The sequence below is a fragment of the Emydura macquarii genome, unplaced genomic scaffold (genome assembly GCF_026122565.2).
Source record: "Emydura macquarii macquarii isolate MOO-44397 ecotype Brisbane River unplaced genomic scaffold, CSIRO-AGI_Emac_v2 contig_1043, whole genome shotgun sequence".
Taxonomy (NCBI): Eukaryota; Metazoa; Chordata; order Testudines; family Chelidae; genus Emydura; species Emydura macquarii.
In genome coordinates, this window is record NW_027131180.1 from 3,639,181 (window position 1) to 3,656,251 (window position 17,071).

The 17,071-nt window shown below is 38.8% G+C and overlaps 1 protein-coding gene across 7 annotated transcripts in view; it reads left to right on the forward strand.

Annotated features, from left to right (window-relative positions):
- Nucleotides 1-17,071, forward strand: part of POLA1 (DNA polymerase alpha 1, catalytic subunit) — a 338,774-nt gene that overhangs the window by 23,728 nt on the left and 297,975 nt on the right. For all 7 annotated transcript variants that reach the window (XM_067545056.1, XM_067545058.1, XM_067545057.1 and 4 more), the window contains exons 12-16: nucleotides 302-418; nucleotides 5,482-5,556; nucleotides 7,402-7,540; nucleotides 14,029-14,186; nucleotides 15,556-15,640. In XM_067545056.1, coding sequence (XP_067401157.1) covers nucleotides 302-418; nucleotides 5,482-5,556; nucleotides 7,402-7,540; nucleotides 14,029-14,186; nucleotides 15,556-15,640 — 574 coding nt within the window. The remainder of the gene's footprint in view (nucleotides 1-301; nucleotides 419-5,481; nucleotides 5,557-7,401; nucleotides 7,541-14,028; nucleotides 14,187-15,555; nucleotides 15,641-17,071) is intronic.

Below are 17,071 nucleotides of genomic sequence, written 5' to 3' on the forward strand. Positions count from 1 at the left end.
GAAAATGGGCAGTTCCTTTAACTGAAACTAATGGTGACAATCTTTTTGGATGATCCTGAGTAACTTCAGTTCCTGCTTATCATGTTAAGTTTCCAAGTCCTCTGTTTTTAGTAGTATTCCATAAGTTTGACTTTCTGCATACTCATTGATTTTGGTGCCATAGTATTCCTTGGATACAAGTTTTGATTGTATGTCGGGTTAGCTATGAAAACAATAACTGAATTTTGCTGACTTGTTAATTTGGTTAATGCTTATTGTCACAATCTATACGTGAAATAATTTGATATGACTCTTTTTAAAGCAAATGGATCTAACTTCGGGTAAAGAGACCGAGAATCCTGTGACTATGTTGAACGTCTACCAAGAATTTAATGACCAGATTTCTGTAAAATACAAGATCATGAAGTTCAGATCCAAGGTTTGTCTCTCTTGTACATAAACATCATACTCAATCCCCTCGTATTTTTCTGTTTTGGAGGGTAGAAAAATTTCAGTGAATAGCCATGCTGGTTGGGATGTGGGGTGGAAGAGGCAAAGGTATAATTTGGGTGTATGTTCTCTTGTAACAGCCAAGCAGTGAATATCATCTGAATCTTTCTTAACTCAAGAATAACTGAAGCAGAGGTTGGAGATGGGCCTAGTATAGAAAAGAATTGTAATCCCAGAGCAAATGTGATAAATGGCAGGATATTGATAAAAGGTCAGCAGCATGATCTGTGCATGAGAAGGCAGCTTTCTTTGCCATCTAAGGCTGTGCTCTGGCTTTTCACACTAGGACTTGTTACATTAAAAACAGTTTTCAAATATGGTTATGACCAAACAGTTTGTATATATGCCATCATGATTATAAATGTCAAACCTTGCTAGAATCCTGCCAACGGATTAGTTAATAGTACAATTTTAGGCAACGCAGCTTTGTGAATCAATTTTGTTTCTATATTGTGGACCCCAACCATTAATGGAACTGTTTCAAGGTCTTCTGAATCCTTTCTCCCCATCTCTGTGCTAGAAGTCAATGTGCTACGATTATGTAGCATTCCCTGTTTGTTATAATGCACTTGTTGCCCAAAGCTTGCTAAGGGATACACACAGCATGGCATCACTTACTAGAATAGAGAAAATACACATGCCCAGGTGAGCTAGCAACTAAACAGCAGTCCTTTTTGTGATGCTGACAGTACTGATTCCTGGACTGCCAGCATTCATTTCCATTAGACATCCTAACATTGTAATGAAATCGAGCACAAGGGGGGAAAAACACTTATGGTCCACTGGCTAGGATACTGGACTATGACTTGAAATTTGGTTCTTTGATTTTCTTCGGTTGACCTGCTGTGACATTGAACAAATCGCTTCACCTTGTTGCTTGTTTCTCCCCTTCCACCTTTATCTGTCTTTTTCTCTTTAGATTGTAAACTCTCTGAGGCAGGAACTGGTTTTTTTTATGTGACTGTATAATGTCTAGCACATTAGGGAGTCCTAATCTTGGTTGGAGCTTTTAGACACTACTGTATTGCAAACCATTAATGAAGCAGATAGTTTCCTTTTTATGGGGATTTGGATGCCATCTTGAAATCTAAACTCTTCATTGCATCCCTAGTTGGGCTTGACATTTGTGATGCCACTACATATTTGGGCCACTCCACAAGCAATTAAGAGAATGGTGAAGTGGAAAAAGTTGCTTTATGGGAAAATTGAGGTAGACATGATGTGTGATAGAGAATAGGTGTCAGAGGAATCTATTAATAAAAGTACAGTTCTGCAAATCAAAATATGGAGAAATTGTGCTAGCAAGGATATCACACTTCTGGACTGAAGAACATTGCTAGAGCTGTGTGAGGAAGCTTATTCAATCACTTCACAAGTACTCATTAACTTTTCTTTCTCTTTTCCCTCTTTAATACATGTGGGTAAAATGCAAGTGTCTCTTTGCAGTCCAGACTTGAAGATGAGTATAATAGCGTCATGTTTCTTCAATTTCTCAGACCAGTGTCAAGTTGAGAGTTCACAAAGAATTACAGTATAACTTTGGGATTAGTTTTGGTTTTCTTGGACTAGTGATCAGTGCTGTCATTAAACCCCTGTCTAAACTGTTTGACAAGTGGTTTGAAAGGCAGATGAAAACAGAAGAAGAATGAACAAAAACAGGGTGTGTGTGTGTGTGTGTGTGTGTGTGTGTGTGTGTGTGTGTGTGTGTGTGTGTTTAAAAAAAAAAAAAAAAATCAAAATATTGATGGATAACTCTAAATGTTCTAAAGCATGATGGAAATGCAAGTGCTTCCCAAATGCCTCCTAAATTAGCAAGTTCACCCAATAAATATCATACAAATGTGCAGCAAAATGGAACCTAGTGCAGAATTTCTATCCTTCAGTAGTGGACAGATTGCATGCTTCTTTGGTACATTTGAACAATCAATATTTCATCGTTTCCAATTTTCGTATGATCAAAATAATTCTGACAAGTTTACCTTTGAATGTTTTTCAAAAAATTTGTTTCTGTTTGTATGCACTCATAATAATATACCTGTAAATGGGGTTGGGGGTTAGTTTGGGTGTAAAGCAAGTATGTGCTAGCACACTGTTCATGAGAAGAAATCTGAAGAACCTTGAAGTTGAGAAAAAAGCTCAAGTTTTTAGTGAAGCAGGCTTCAATAACAGTGATGACTTAGAAGCACTGGCTTTGGATTATCCTTTGAAAAGGTGCTGAAGGATCAGAAGAACTCTTTAAAAAACTTGCACATGTTCAGAGTGACTGTTAAAAGATGAAAACAAAGATAAAATAAAGATACAGCTGCAAGTAGAGATTATAGATGTTTGAAAATGGAGTAAGCCACAGTGCAAAACCTCTTTTATATAGGCTCAGTATATCTACACTGGGTGTTGCAGTTACCTCAGTACAAATCTCACCCGTATAGACAGGTCTGTATTTAAACATGATGATGATAACTTTGTTCTTTGCATAGCAAAATATCAAAAAAAGATCTTCTGTGTGAAGATGAAATACTGATCGCATAGAGAGGACAAGCAAATGTTGTACCTTAAATGTTTAGATGGGAATTTGCTAATAAGTCTGAATAGACTTTTCTGTGTATGTTAAGATCTCAGATAGATTTGGGGAGGAGGGGAATGGTCTATTAAGCTTTGAACACTACATAAGCACACTTTAGCTAAATATAATTCCTGCATTGCCCAAAAATGATGGGGAAAAATTAATACTTTTAATCACATGATGTGCAGCTTTGTGAATTTTTTTCAAAGAACATGCCTTTCCTTGAGGCAATAATACTGCAGTATTAAAACATGCTTGGCCTGTTCTTTAACTTTCAATAAACAGAACTACAGTAGTAAAGGCTTGCTTTGTAGTCTATGAAACTTTGCTAAATAAGGGTTCAATTCTCCCTGCTCAAGTTGCCTCCAATTTCAGTGGGAGCGGCAGGATCAGGCCCTAACAATCAATACAGTTTTCCTTGAAGTTGATTTTAAATTGTAAATTAGCTTCTCCAAGGCCAATAGGCTTAAACAACTACTTTATTTTTAAAAGGATTGTTGCTAAAATTTTATTCTGTATCTTTAATGTTTATATTCAGTTCATCCATTAACCGTGCTATTTTTTAAATAGTTGGAAGAGAACATCATTAATTTCCTATATTATAATCAATGTATTTTGAATAAGGCATTAGTATCTGAAGTCAACTTGCCGTAAAATTAGTCTTCTCTGTTTTCAAGTGACATAGCTACAGAGGCAATGTGTAAGAGGTGGCTGAAATGCAGGGATTTCTGGTTCCGGTTCAGACCAAAACTGAATCTCTTGAAATTTCCCAGAAACTGGAAATTCCATAAGTTTAATTTTGGAAACAATGACACATGGTGTTTCTGAAATGAAATAATGCTCCTGGACAACCCAGCAGCCGCTAACTGAAATTGACGTGATTAGCAGTGGTGAAGCTGACAAGAATCCTGTAAATTTCAGTTGATATCTGCAAGGGTTTGCATTTCTGTAGCAGTGCTGCTCAAAAACATTTAAGTGAAAATATTGCTATGTACCAAGCTGATGTGCTCTGCTCAGTAAAATTACATCTAATCCATAACCTGATGATTTGTAATGGAACAAAGGAAAGGTAACTTAAATACAAAAATTGTGTGCTTTAAAAAATAAAACTGTAAAGTCTTAGAATCAATTTGGGAAACCTTTAAAAGATGACCCAAAATGGGTGTATGAGAGAGCTAATTTTGTGCTGGGAGTAACTTCATGGACACAAAATTGGGAAATACAGTGACTCTTGTAACACTTCTAAAAAAGACAATAGGCATTAGATGGTAAGAGAGAATTACTTGTGTTACTATAGCACCTACAAGCCCCAGTCATGAACCAGGATCTCATTGATGCTGTACCAACACAGAACAAAAAGACAGTAAAGAATAAGCTTTGTCAACAGAATCATCACACTTGAGAAGTTCCTTCTATGCCACCTTTTATGTTGTCTGGAGGGGCTTCTCATACACTCTGGGTGCTACTGGAAATAACAGTAACTTAAATCATCTGTTACATTGGAGACGCTGTGAGAAGTGATGACATCTGGCATTAACGCGCTGTCACTTGTGGCAGTAATTTTAAATGTGCCCACCATAGCCTTGCCAACATCCAACTTGGGATGCGAGTAGTCTCCATAGGGCATTTAGCATTTCCCCTTATATGCCACTGATTGTGGCAGGAATGGAGCCTGTTTAAGCCAAGCTGGGTAAGTTCTTCACAAATCAATTTGAAAGCAGATTTACTCCTTTTTGAAACTTATCAGCCAATCATTGCTATTCCCTGTCTACTCTCTGAAAGAACACTTTGTGGGCAGATAGCGTTTTTACTGTTTTTACTGTACACTTCACGATAGTTATGATCAGAGACTCACACAGGCTGAGCAGATTATTTAAAAAAAAAAATGCCAAGCTGCTGCAGCATGCTACCTTTCGCTGCTTAGACAGCTGAAATCCACAAGAAGTGGTCTGAATCTTATGAGCTTCAAAAAGACAAGTAGTGGGGTCCTGATCTATGTCTAGTGCCACTAGGACCTGTGGCAATACAAATAACACAAGTCACAAGTGACTCCTCATGTTCGTGTTGCACATTTGCTGCAATGTGCTGTTCTTCAGTTGGTGCAACAGCATAGGATAGTCATGCAAATCTGGAATCTTGTTTCCTCTAGAAAATTTGAACATAGTTTGGTTGGAGCCTGCTTTAGCATTATTAACATGGTGTTAGAGACCTACTTGTCCAACAGCAACAGAAGGCTAGGCTTCATTGCTGCTCTAAAGGGAACAATGTGAGATCAAATGAATGAGTATTTGCATCACATGTTTGGGTGGCTTTTATTCCTCTGTCTCTCTTGTTGGGAAGAATGAGTGTTCAATATACTATATACTGATATTTAAAAAAAATAAATCTTAGTTCCTGATACTTAATACTTACAATGTATTTATTTTGCATAGAAAGTTGAAAAGAATTATGCTTTTGAGATCCCGGATGTTCCAGCAAAGTCTGACTACCTAGAAGTTCGGTATTTGGTGAGTAAAACTAATTTGATAATCATTAGAGGTCAAATCCTGCCTTTTTACCTCATGCGAATAGTTCTATTTAACTTAATCTTATTTACATAAGTACATATATTAAGGATTGTATCCGTAATGACTTATGGCTATATCCACTCTGCAACATATAGACTAGTTGCCTTTTATTAAAATTCATCTTCTGGAGCTTATTTAATTTAGTGTTCTTCTTCGCCCCCGCCACCCCTTAAATTGATGTGCTAGCCAGTCCCTGCTACAGCTAGTTCATTACAATGAAACTGAAAATGAATAACAAATTAAAACATTTTCAATCAATATATTATAAACCTACTAAAACTTTCTATATATCTCAGTGTTAGCTGCACGCCCAAATGAATAAAACGGCAGGAAATTAAAACAAAAACCTCATTCATCAGTGTTAATGACTTACTAATTATGGAGGTATTTGTCAGGCTAACTTTCTTTTTTATGTTCTGTTTACTTTGTGCCCTTTGGACTCCGTTAAATAATGTATTTAAATGTATGTAACTTTAAGCACGGATGTGGGACTACTCTCATGCTTAAAATCAGGCATATGCTTAATTGCCTTGTATAATAGCAGGACGTTTTTATATAGTCAATTTCACCGTTTGTATGGGTCTTCCATGAGGCTCCTGTGCAAGAGAAACTTTCTTTAGAAATGAGGGAAATGCAGTGACAGACACACACATCCCCAAAGGGACTCTGGGATGGGACAGTAACAACTAATTTTAATTATTTAAAAAAAAAATTGACTAGGTTTCATATTGACATCATTCCCTTCTAAACATCTTTTTGTCTATTTCTGATAAGGGGACATTAAAGGCACCATCTTAATGTGTTCAGCCACTTTGTAGGTGGTAAGGTCATATCTGAAGGGTAAAGTAAATGCATCTTTGCTGCCCAAAACACTGCTTCAGCCCTGCAGGAGCATTCTAATCTTAGCTGTCTGCGAACAGTGGATATAGTTGGAAAACTGTCAGATGCATAGAACAACATAATTAACCTGGTATTAACATAATTAAATGGTATTTATTTAAGCAGTTTCTATATTAATGTTGTGAGTTACGTGGGTCATGGCTGATGCCAATGCACTCTTGTTTCCCACATGGACACAGATTTTGGTGTGTGCTTTTTTGGATCAATTTTCTGGCTTATGTGTAGGTTTGTAGATTTCCACTTTTATTTTTTAAAATAATTTTCATAGATAATATGGGTTTATTTTTGAGCATTTTTTTCCTGATTTTTCTATTTAAATTTTCAGTTGTGGAAAATTAAAGGGGGATCAGGCAGTTTTTTAATTACAGTAGACCCTGAGATTCAAAACGTTAAAGCTTTATAAACCATTAAAACACATTGTCAACATCACATGTCCAAATATACCAAAAGTAAATATCTTTTTAAATCAACAAATTGTACCCGCTTTTACTTTTCATTCGCTAGTTTGTAACCAGCCTAATTCAAAAGTCAGTACATTCTGACTCTGAAGTTCTCAAGCAGCATTTTTCTTTCTTTGCCTATCGGTTTGTTTCAGTTGTTGATGGGAATACTTTTTGGTTCCTTTTGTATGTCTGGTGAAATTGACATTTACAAATATTTGCTGATAAAAATCGAATCCTTCCAAGTCTACTTATGCAGAGTTTTGTTAAAACAATAGTCTGATACTTCTTGGATTGCTATAGTATATTCTAATGTAATGGAGTTTCACTCACACATTGATGGTGTTTACTCAAGTAGCAGTTTAACATAGTATGTTCACATGTGTTTTTTGTTTTATTTTATTTTTTAATACAATGGCTTATTCCTTTCTTTTAACTATGTCAGGCTGAATACCCCCGGCTCCCGCAAGATCTGAAAGGAGAGACATTTTCTCATGTATTTGGAACTAACACTTCTAGCCTGGAGCTTCTCTTGATGAACAGGAAGATCAAAGGACCAAGCTGGCTGGAAATAAAAAATCCACGTATGAGAATTTGCATATTAAATACTTAATAGATTTCTGAAAAATGTGCAAAAATAAATTTGGAAGGGGATGGGAGATGAGTTCACCAGTACAGTTCTATTTCCTCAAATCTTGAAGATTATAAGTCCTTGAGGGCTTGGGGGGACACTATTATGAGAAGTGATGTTTTTAGATTTCATAAACAAGACCTGTTAGAAGGCAGTTTATTCTGAGAAGCAAGCATAGATTTACCCAACTGGTCTGTTCTCAGTGTTGACAGCTGTTGAGCAAATTCCCTGCCCCTGCGCTCACCCCATCCCCCAATTTTGTACACTCAGTTTATTTTGTGCTCTTTGGGACTTGTTGCTTCAGGATGTCATTTGTTATACAAAAAGGCATGGCACCACAGTAGTAAGGTGGCTGGGCTCCTTGTAATACCCCCTTAATAGGAATGGGAAGGAAAAACTTTATTTTTATTCTGTGATCAAACTTTCTAAATGGTTCTGAGTGTCCCTTTAGCTCCAATAATACCACAATGTAAAATGTTACAAGAATTTAGTCAGTCACGGTGCTTGGCTTAAAACCGTGTTTGATCATAATTGTTTACTCTGACTTCTGATACTGTTTCTGGATAATACCCAGTACAAATTATCCCATCAATAGTTCATACAAAATGACATGGCTGAAACAACCAGTATGCTTTCAACTTACGTCATTGTTCGAGCATTTGTTTATGTGGATCCCCCTCTGTGTGAATGCACCCCCTATGCATTCAGAATCTTTGAATATTAGTGTCTCTTGAGCTATGCCTGCTTCCTCCATGTCCTCATGCTCTCTGCCACCCCAGGGCATAAAGGGCAGAGTAGCTGCAACTATTCCTTAGTTCCCTCTTTCCAGCTATGGCAGTGAGATGGAACCAGGCTGTGTCTGTCGGGCTACTCCTTAGTGCATTCGCCAAATGTATCCTTACTTAGCTAATTAGGAATAATGCCTTAAAAATCTCCCTTATTTTCTTAAATTTTTTCTTTACATTTTTTCTTTGTTTAAAAAAAGAAAAACTTATTTTCTCTCAGCACCGTGTGCCACAATAATTTAAAATGGCAGCTTCAAACCCTGCCCGTCTTGTGACTGGCTTATTCCCCTTGCAGACAGTCATAATGGTTTGTTTTGTCTTGATGAGAGCCACATGCCTAACTGATGCTTTGTCTGCCAGTTGTTCCTCCTCAAGAACAAGAAAATCTAGAGAGGCTAAAATTGTGTCTTCTGGAGCAGTCTGTGAGAGGCCATTCAGACGCACAAGAATGGACATGGATCTCCAAGATGGGACTTTCCACTTTAAATCTTAGTCTGATTGTGCCCATGTCATCTAGCAAGCAACTGCAAAGGCTGGTATCAGAAGTCAAATCTAGGACTGACTGGCTAAAAGCCTTCGTAGCCACTGACAAGCTCAGCACTCTTACCTGTTCTAGCAACTAAGACAAGTACTGCCTCTTCCACACTGAGAGAAGGTAGATCAGAGCACTGGATCAAACATGTTTCCTGGTATGGATCTTCTTTCCCTAAGAGAGGAAAAATTGAGAGGCCTAAGGAGAGCTATTGTCTTCACTCTCCTCCAAAGAATTAAGTGTAAAGTCTTCTCATACTAATGGGGCAAATGGCACTGATGCAACCTCCTTCTTGGCATTGAAGGGCCCTGAGACTACCCTGGTTCCTACATCTGATACGGAATTTTTAAAACCAAAAATTGAAATACTGACACTGTCAACTGAGGAATTAAGTCGTTCTGGTTATTGAGTTATTGTTGATGGAAGTTCTCTCTTCTCCCATACCATCATCTCTACAGAGGATGCTTCATCCGGCACTGACTCAAAGGTCTAAGTTCCTAGTACAAACATTGTCTGAGAGATCACTGCAGTTAGAGGAGACCTTTTCCTGACTATACCTTGTTGTCCACCCAATACCACTAGGAACCTTCTCCTCATCGTTCTCCAAGATTAGGAGATGGTTCATCCCTCCAGACCAGAATCCCTTGTTTCAGAGCCTCAGCTTACCCCCCATGTGGGCTGGCAAGGGTCCAGCCAACTGTATCCTAACTAATCTGGGTAACCATATGCATCAAATTTCCACTATACTTATTTTAGGATTATTGAGGTGCACCCTCCAGAGCCTTTAGAAGTGGGTCTCCTTTCCAATTGTCGCACAGATGTATAAGGTCTCATTTTCCTGTAGCCTCAGTTTCAAGACTTTCCATGGTAGTTCTTAGGAATAGGAGTGGATGAAGAGGAGTCAGGTCCCAAATCGCTCATCCCGTACCCTTCAGCTTCTCCCGAAGACCCATTATCATCATGTCCTGAAAAGGCAATTTCTTTGGCCCTCATACCAGCTCCAGATGATTTCAGAACTTTTCAAGAGCTGTGTTCTTGAATTATTGATACCCTGGAGATTGAGACCTCAGTGATTGTGGAAAAATCCCATAAATTATTTGCTTTCCTCTTCTCTGGGCAGTTTAGCAAGGCCCATAAATGAAGGCTTTTTGGAGCCAGCTAAAGATCTCTGGCAGGCCCCTGGTATCCTCACCCAACTGCAAAGTTTCATAGAGGGCGTTGAGCCATTCTGTATACCTCTGGTCCCTGCATGTGTGGTGGCCCATGTGGTATAGGAAAAAGCTAAACACCTAGCCTACCAAAGGCTACTCCCGAAGATAGTCTCCAAAAAACTAGCTCTCATTTGAAGGAAAGCTTACTCCTGCACTTTGCTCCAACTATGCATAGCAATTACTCAACATTGTTCAGTAAGTAGGACTTTTTGACATGGGACAAGTTCTCTCTTTGTGAACAAGCTTCCTCCAGAAGCCAAGGAGGAATTTAAGGCTGTAATCTTTGAATGGCAACTGGTGGCAAAAAACATCTCTACAAGTGGCTATGGACATTTTTGATACTGCAGCTTGATCTGTGGCTATGACAGCTACGGTGAAGAGGGCTTTATGCCTTGAAATATCAGGCATCTCAAAGGAGACGCAGAACACCACAGAGGAATTGCCATTTGAGAGGGCAGACCTATTTAGCAGTTGAACAGATGAGGTCTTACCTTCCTTGAAAGACTCCAAATCCACACCAACATCTGAACGACTTGCATCTCAGGACCATGGTATAAATACCCAGAGATTTCAATGTCAGTCCAGACAGCATGCCCATCTACTCTCAGCAATATTGATTATCCTTTGAAGAAGAAACCAATGTGTACTCAAAGGAGGCTGCCTCCTACAGTCACCAGCCACCCTACTACATCCTTGAAACAACAGGTTTGATATATAAAGGTCAAGAATCAGAACCTAGCCAGACTAGAACCATTCCTGAACCCTATCTTTGGATGCAATCTTTTCCTATTCTGTCATGTTTGGACTGGAATAGCCATCAATAAAAGGGGTACTAGTAGTTCTCTTCTATAGATACACTATGCAATTCCAGCCTCTGCCTTCTCTCAATCCTCTTCCCTATCCTTCTTCAGTGATCTTTCTCCTGAAAACCAGCTGAAAGAATAAATGGCCTCCCTGCTTCTCCTGGGAGGCATAGAAAAGGTGGAGTTCAAAGGAAATTGTTTCCACTCCTGATATTTTCTTATACTGAAGAAAAAAGGGGGTCTTTGTCCTATCCTCAACTTGAGAGGACAGAAAAAAATTCCTCAGATTTAGGACGGTAATGTTAGTCTCCATCATTCCTTGCTTACAGACTTGATTGTTTTGCATGTCTGTCTACCTCCAAGACACTAGATTCCATATTGCAATCCAACCAGCCTGTAGGATATATCTGCAATTCACAGGAGGGCCCAGTCAGTATCAATAAAAGGAACTGCTGTTGGTCCTCTACACAGCACTGGAAGTCTTCACAAAATGATTACCTATGGTAACCTTACATTTTAAGGAGACAAAGCATTTATCTATCCATATTGAAATGATTGGCTGATCAAAGGCAGGAATCATTAGGATGTTGCTACAGCCATGAATTTTGTCTTCCACCTGTTCAGAGAGGCGGACCTGATGATAAACTACAACAAATCATCACCCAACCCGTTGCAGACAATCGAGTACATAGGAGCTCTTACTAAGTCCAAATCAGCACAGGCAAACTTTCCAGAAGAGGAAACATCTGTTTATCTGGACAGCCTTCTCCAACATCAAGAAAAATCAACCAACCACAGTAAGAACCTGTCTCAAATTGTAAGGACACATCATCTTGAACTTATGCGATGTCGCTAGCCATCACCTATGTCTGTAACAGTACTGGCTGAGGTTTGTGTATCAATCTATGGAATATTAAATGGACGTGTTTGTTGTAGTTGTAGTTCACATACTTGGTGACTGCTAAATTCATTGCCAGATGCTCAGAATCTTCAAAAAGGAGCCCCTCATCTACAGCAGCATTGATCACAGACTTATCAGGAACTGGTTGGGTTGCTCACCTGGATTATATTTAAATACATGGGATATGGTCCCAAAAGGAGATGAGCCTCCTCCGTAAACATCCTAGAACTCTAGGCAGGAGCAATGCTTTGCAAGCTAATTGACTGGCTTTTAAAGAATTTCATTGTACAGATCTTCAAACAATACATCTATGATGTGTTATGTAAATAAGCAGGGAGGTGCCCATCCTTTGCCCCTATGCCAACAGCCAGTCAGATTATAGACGTGATATAAACTTCATGGGACAACCCCAGTTGCTCTTCTTCTGGGAGCCAACAACAATTAGCAAATTTTCTCAGCAGGCAATCTGTCATCGGTCACAAATAGCCTCAGAAGAGCTCTATCCTTAGATCAATATTTCAACAGTGCAGAAATCCCATTATAAACTTAGTCACCATCCAAGAGAACACAAAGGCTTTGTCTACACTACAGCTGGGAGTGAGCCTCCCAGGCCAGGTGGACAGGCTCGCAGGAGTGGGGCTCAAGCCAGTGTGATAAAAATAGCACTGTAGATGTTGGTGCTCAGGCTGCAGCTCAGTGTCTTAAGCCTGGATGTTGGCTGGTTAAATACCACTGACAGAGACCGTTTGTTATAGGTATGAAAAATCCTGGGGTAAAACAGGAGGCCCTCATTAGTAATGAAAAATGGACTCCTCGGAAGGGAAGAGATTTTCTCTTTGGGCAGCCCAGCACAACCTTGATCCATTGAATATTCCTGTTATCAAGATCCTTGATTATATCCTTCCTCTAAATTTACTCTGAATTCTCATTTGGTTCAGTTATAGTCCCACCTTGCAGCAATTCCGGCTTGCCACCCCACCCTGAGTCATGCTCAGTTTTTGCCTACACTACTGCATCCAGATTTTTAAGAGTTGCTTCCCGCTTCCCACTAATTTAGGAAGCCAACTCCCAAATGGGATCTTAATATGGTCCTCTGAGGCCTCCCTTACATCCCTCTTCTGAGTATTCTCTATACCACCTTACTCTCAAGATAGCTGTCTTGGTCCCCCCACTACATCAGATAGAAAGGTCAGTGAACTCTAAATTCTCACTGCCAACCCTCCTTGCACAACATTCCACAGAGATAAGGTGATGTTGAGAAGTCATCCCAAACTTGTTTCAGACTTTCATTTAAATGAATCTATTAATCTATCCCTCTTTTTCTTTCCAAAACCACACAGCTCCCCAGGGGAAAAGAAACTTCGTATTTTAGATGTATTGAGCGTCTTGCTATGTAACTTGATTAGGATTAAGTTCTTTATAAACAATGCCCCTGCCTTTTTGTTGCTATAAGTAGTAGTTCAAGAGGACATGCCATTTCCTCCCAGAGAATATCTAAATGGGTCACCTAGTGTATTTCAGTATTTTGTCATGTGGCTGATATTTCTTTTCCTCTAAATATCACAGATCATTGGACTAGAGCTCAGGCTTCTGAAGCATGCAGATGAGGAAGTATCCCCATTATCTCAGAACTGCAAGGCTGCCATTTGAAGTAGTCCCCTCACTTTTATTAAACATTATCTCCTTGACTTGGCTGAAGGTCAGATGCCAAATTTGGGAGGTCAGTGTTACAATAGCTATTTAGTTAGGGCAGTGCAGACTCCTGAGTTCCACCTTCCAGATAGGGCACTGCCTGCCAGTCAGCTCAAGATGGTATCCACATGGACTTATATGTTCCAATAATTTGAAGCAGTTACGTTATAGTAACTCTGGTTTTTCAGGATGTTTTGTCTGGGTGGATGCCACAACTTGCTCCATCGCTGGTTTTTCAGAGTCTCCCTTAAATTGAAATTCTGAATTAGCGAGGGAACTGACGGATGGTTATGGCTGCTCTGCTCTTGTTTGGGGGACATGAGAACATGCAGGGCACAGGTGCAGCCCAACAGATGTTGCCACTGGACAGTTTCCATCTCACATGTATGGGGCCATGTGTACCTAGAGAGGGATTCATATGGACAAAGCAACTTGGAGAACCGTTTATTATAAGGTAACCATTTTTGTTCTTATGATGACCTCATCATTCTTGTAAGTGGCTCATTTGTTTCCGTAGAGTTCTTGAGTTCTTCAGTCAGTTGGTGTAAAGTGGAAGCAACAGCACTGAAACCTGACTTGGTGAATGTGGTTAAAGATCTCCTTCCTCCTCCTCCTCTTGTGGTCATGTGTCTCAGCATGAGAACAATTCAGAATGTGAAGACTCACCAGCATGAGGTAAATAATCAGCTTTGGTGATGTTTGATTTTCTAAGGCATATGCTAAATAAGCATTGGTAATTGGAGGAACTTTGCCAGCCTGTGATTGTGATCTCTGCAATAGACCTGATTCTGTGGATCTGATTCTGCAGTGAGAATTCTTTGCAGGTGGACCCCTCTGTAAGCTTGAGTGACCCATCTGCTCGGAGCTCATTACAGGATCAGGATCTAGATTTGTATTTAAAATTTCTTTACTGGGGCAGAAAACACCCAGAAATACAATCTTAGATTTATTTAGTCTACTATAACCAATCTTTCTTTTATAGAAAGCTATTTTCACAGCAGATGTCATATAGCCAATAATGTGGCTTTTAAGCATTACATATTCTGGTTAAAATAAAGGATTTCCTCTGATAAATTAATTTTTAAAGTGGAATGGGAAACAGATTTAAACTCATACTATCTATTATGCTGCTGCCCCTTTTTATTCATCAAGATAGAAAACCACAGCAGTGACTTTAGACTACCCACTGCACTTACACTCTTTAAATTTTATATTTTAAACATGTTAACAAGTTCTCACCATGTTAACTTTCTAAAACCTGCACTAACCAGAATAAAGTTCCAAAAAAAAGCTAAAGCTAATACTGTGCTAGTACAAGATACCAGTATGAATTATATGTAGCATAGTAGACTGTTAATACAGACAGATCTTTCCAACAAACTTTTTTATTAAAGCTGGTCAGAAGAATTCCAGCAAAACATTTTCTGTCAGAGTTTGCCAATTCATCAAAATTGAAACATTCTGTGGAGACCAAGTTCCAGTGGAATCTGCCAGCTCACCCACCTGGCTCCTCAGCAGCTGAGATCTTGTGGCTCTTTGGCACCCTGGTCTTCCACAGTTCCTGCACTGAGGCAGTCCTCCTAGCAGAGTGTCTCGGAGTTGGGGACCACAGGCTCCATCCTTCATTCCTTGGTGCTTCATTTCCTCTTCGCAGAAAGCTTCAAAATTTTGGAGTTTTGCTCCAAATTGGAACAAAGCCAGATTTTGAAATATCAAAATTCTTTATGAAGTGGGGTTGCCTCTCTCCAACCAGTTCTCTATTTGATATCAAAATCAAGTAGTAGTAGTATTTCTTGACTGGTGGCTTGTGTTACTTAAGATCAATAAACAAGGCTGAAAACTTCAGCAATTTGCAGCTGAAATTCGCTTAAAGTAGGCGATTGCCTTTTTTGAAAAAGGAAGAGCAATTGGAGAAGGTTGTTCAAAAGAAAGTGGCGGGATAGAGGGAAAGTGGCAATTTGAAGCTGTTAACCTGCAAAACTGTAAATATGCAGTTGCACATCAGTATGTTTATCATCATAGTATTTCTTTTTTCTTGGTGTAGATTATGGCTATCGCAGCTCTAGTCCATCAAAAATTTTGTTTGGATAAAGCAGCTCCTCAGCCTCCTTTTCAGACACACTTCTGTGGTAGGTATTTGGACCAGGTTATAGGTCGAGCAATTTAAATATTTGCTTCAATAACTTCATGTTAGTCTTTTTTTAAATATCTATTTTTAAAATGGCTTGTTTGAGTGGAGTATAAGCAAGAATTTAGATGTGAGCATTCCATTTCCCACTGTTTCTGAGCAGTAATGGTATTTGTGAGGTGAGTGGATTTTTGTCATCACCCTATGGTTTCTTCCCTATTTTTAAACTTAGTCGATATTAAATTTACTTGGTAGAAATCTTAGAGTTTGACTATGAAGGCAAAGTAACACCTTTTCCAAACATCATCTGCCTCTCTTTCTGTCCCCTTTCTCCTCCCACTTGCTGCTGCTTTTAAATTAGGTTCCAGTTCAGTCTTTTAAAGTAAAAGTTCAGTTAGAAGCAGGCCAGCAATAGCTTCAGTTGAACTTCTTTTTAAAAGGCTGAGCCGAGGTCTCAAGGCAATAACATGAAATTAAGAAATATGAAAACTTTAAAAGATGCACAGTGGAGCAGGTGGGTGTGGTCAACTGGATTATCAACCCAGAATGTCTTTACATAGCCCCAGATCCCAACCAATGGTAATTTTAAAGTTTTGGATGCTCATCGAGGCAGCTGTTGAGGAGCTAACACGTGAATAGCAAGTGCTCCATGGACGCAGTTGAGAACAGCTAATGACACACAATTAGGGTTTAGGCTTGAAAGGATTAGATTTTTATTGGTAAATATTGCTAAACGTCGATTTCACTGCACACACACACATGACGAAAAAATATTTCCAGCAATGATGATCAAAATTTACAGATAGACAAAGTGAGAAAAATACTACTTGGGACCTTAGTAGAGTATGAATTATGAATATTAGTTGGTATATTTTGACATGGGATGTTGATGATTTGTTTTAACAGTTACAAAGCTTTAACTTTTTGAACCTAGATGTCTACTGTCATTAAATCATTATTACCTGATCCTCTCCCTTTTTTGCCTGGTTTTCCTCCCATCATTTCCCACAACTGTGAAAATTTAAATAAATAAAAGTAGAAAAAAAAGTTTAAAAATAAACCAATATTATCTGTCAATTATATAAAAAACCAACCCAGAAGTCCCTGACAAAAGCAAGATGCTAGATTAGATTGTCTTCTGCTTATCTGTCGTGGTTTAGTGACTCCTCTATTTCCAGCCCAGAAAACTATTTTTTTAATCAAGTTTAAACTCTTGAATTTAGTTTTATAGAAGACAGCTTTATTTAATTCAGTTGTTGTCTTGAAGTGGACTTGCTTTCATTTTTTCTTATATTGTGCCAAGCACATTGTTAGCACGTAATAAGATAAGATGGAGTCTCTTCCAGACCCAGTGATCTGAAGAATCTTAAATTAAAAAGTTATGCTTCTAAAAAATGGTAACTTCTAACAAATGACATTGTTTTTCATATCA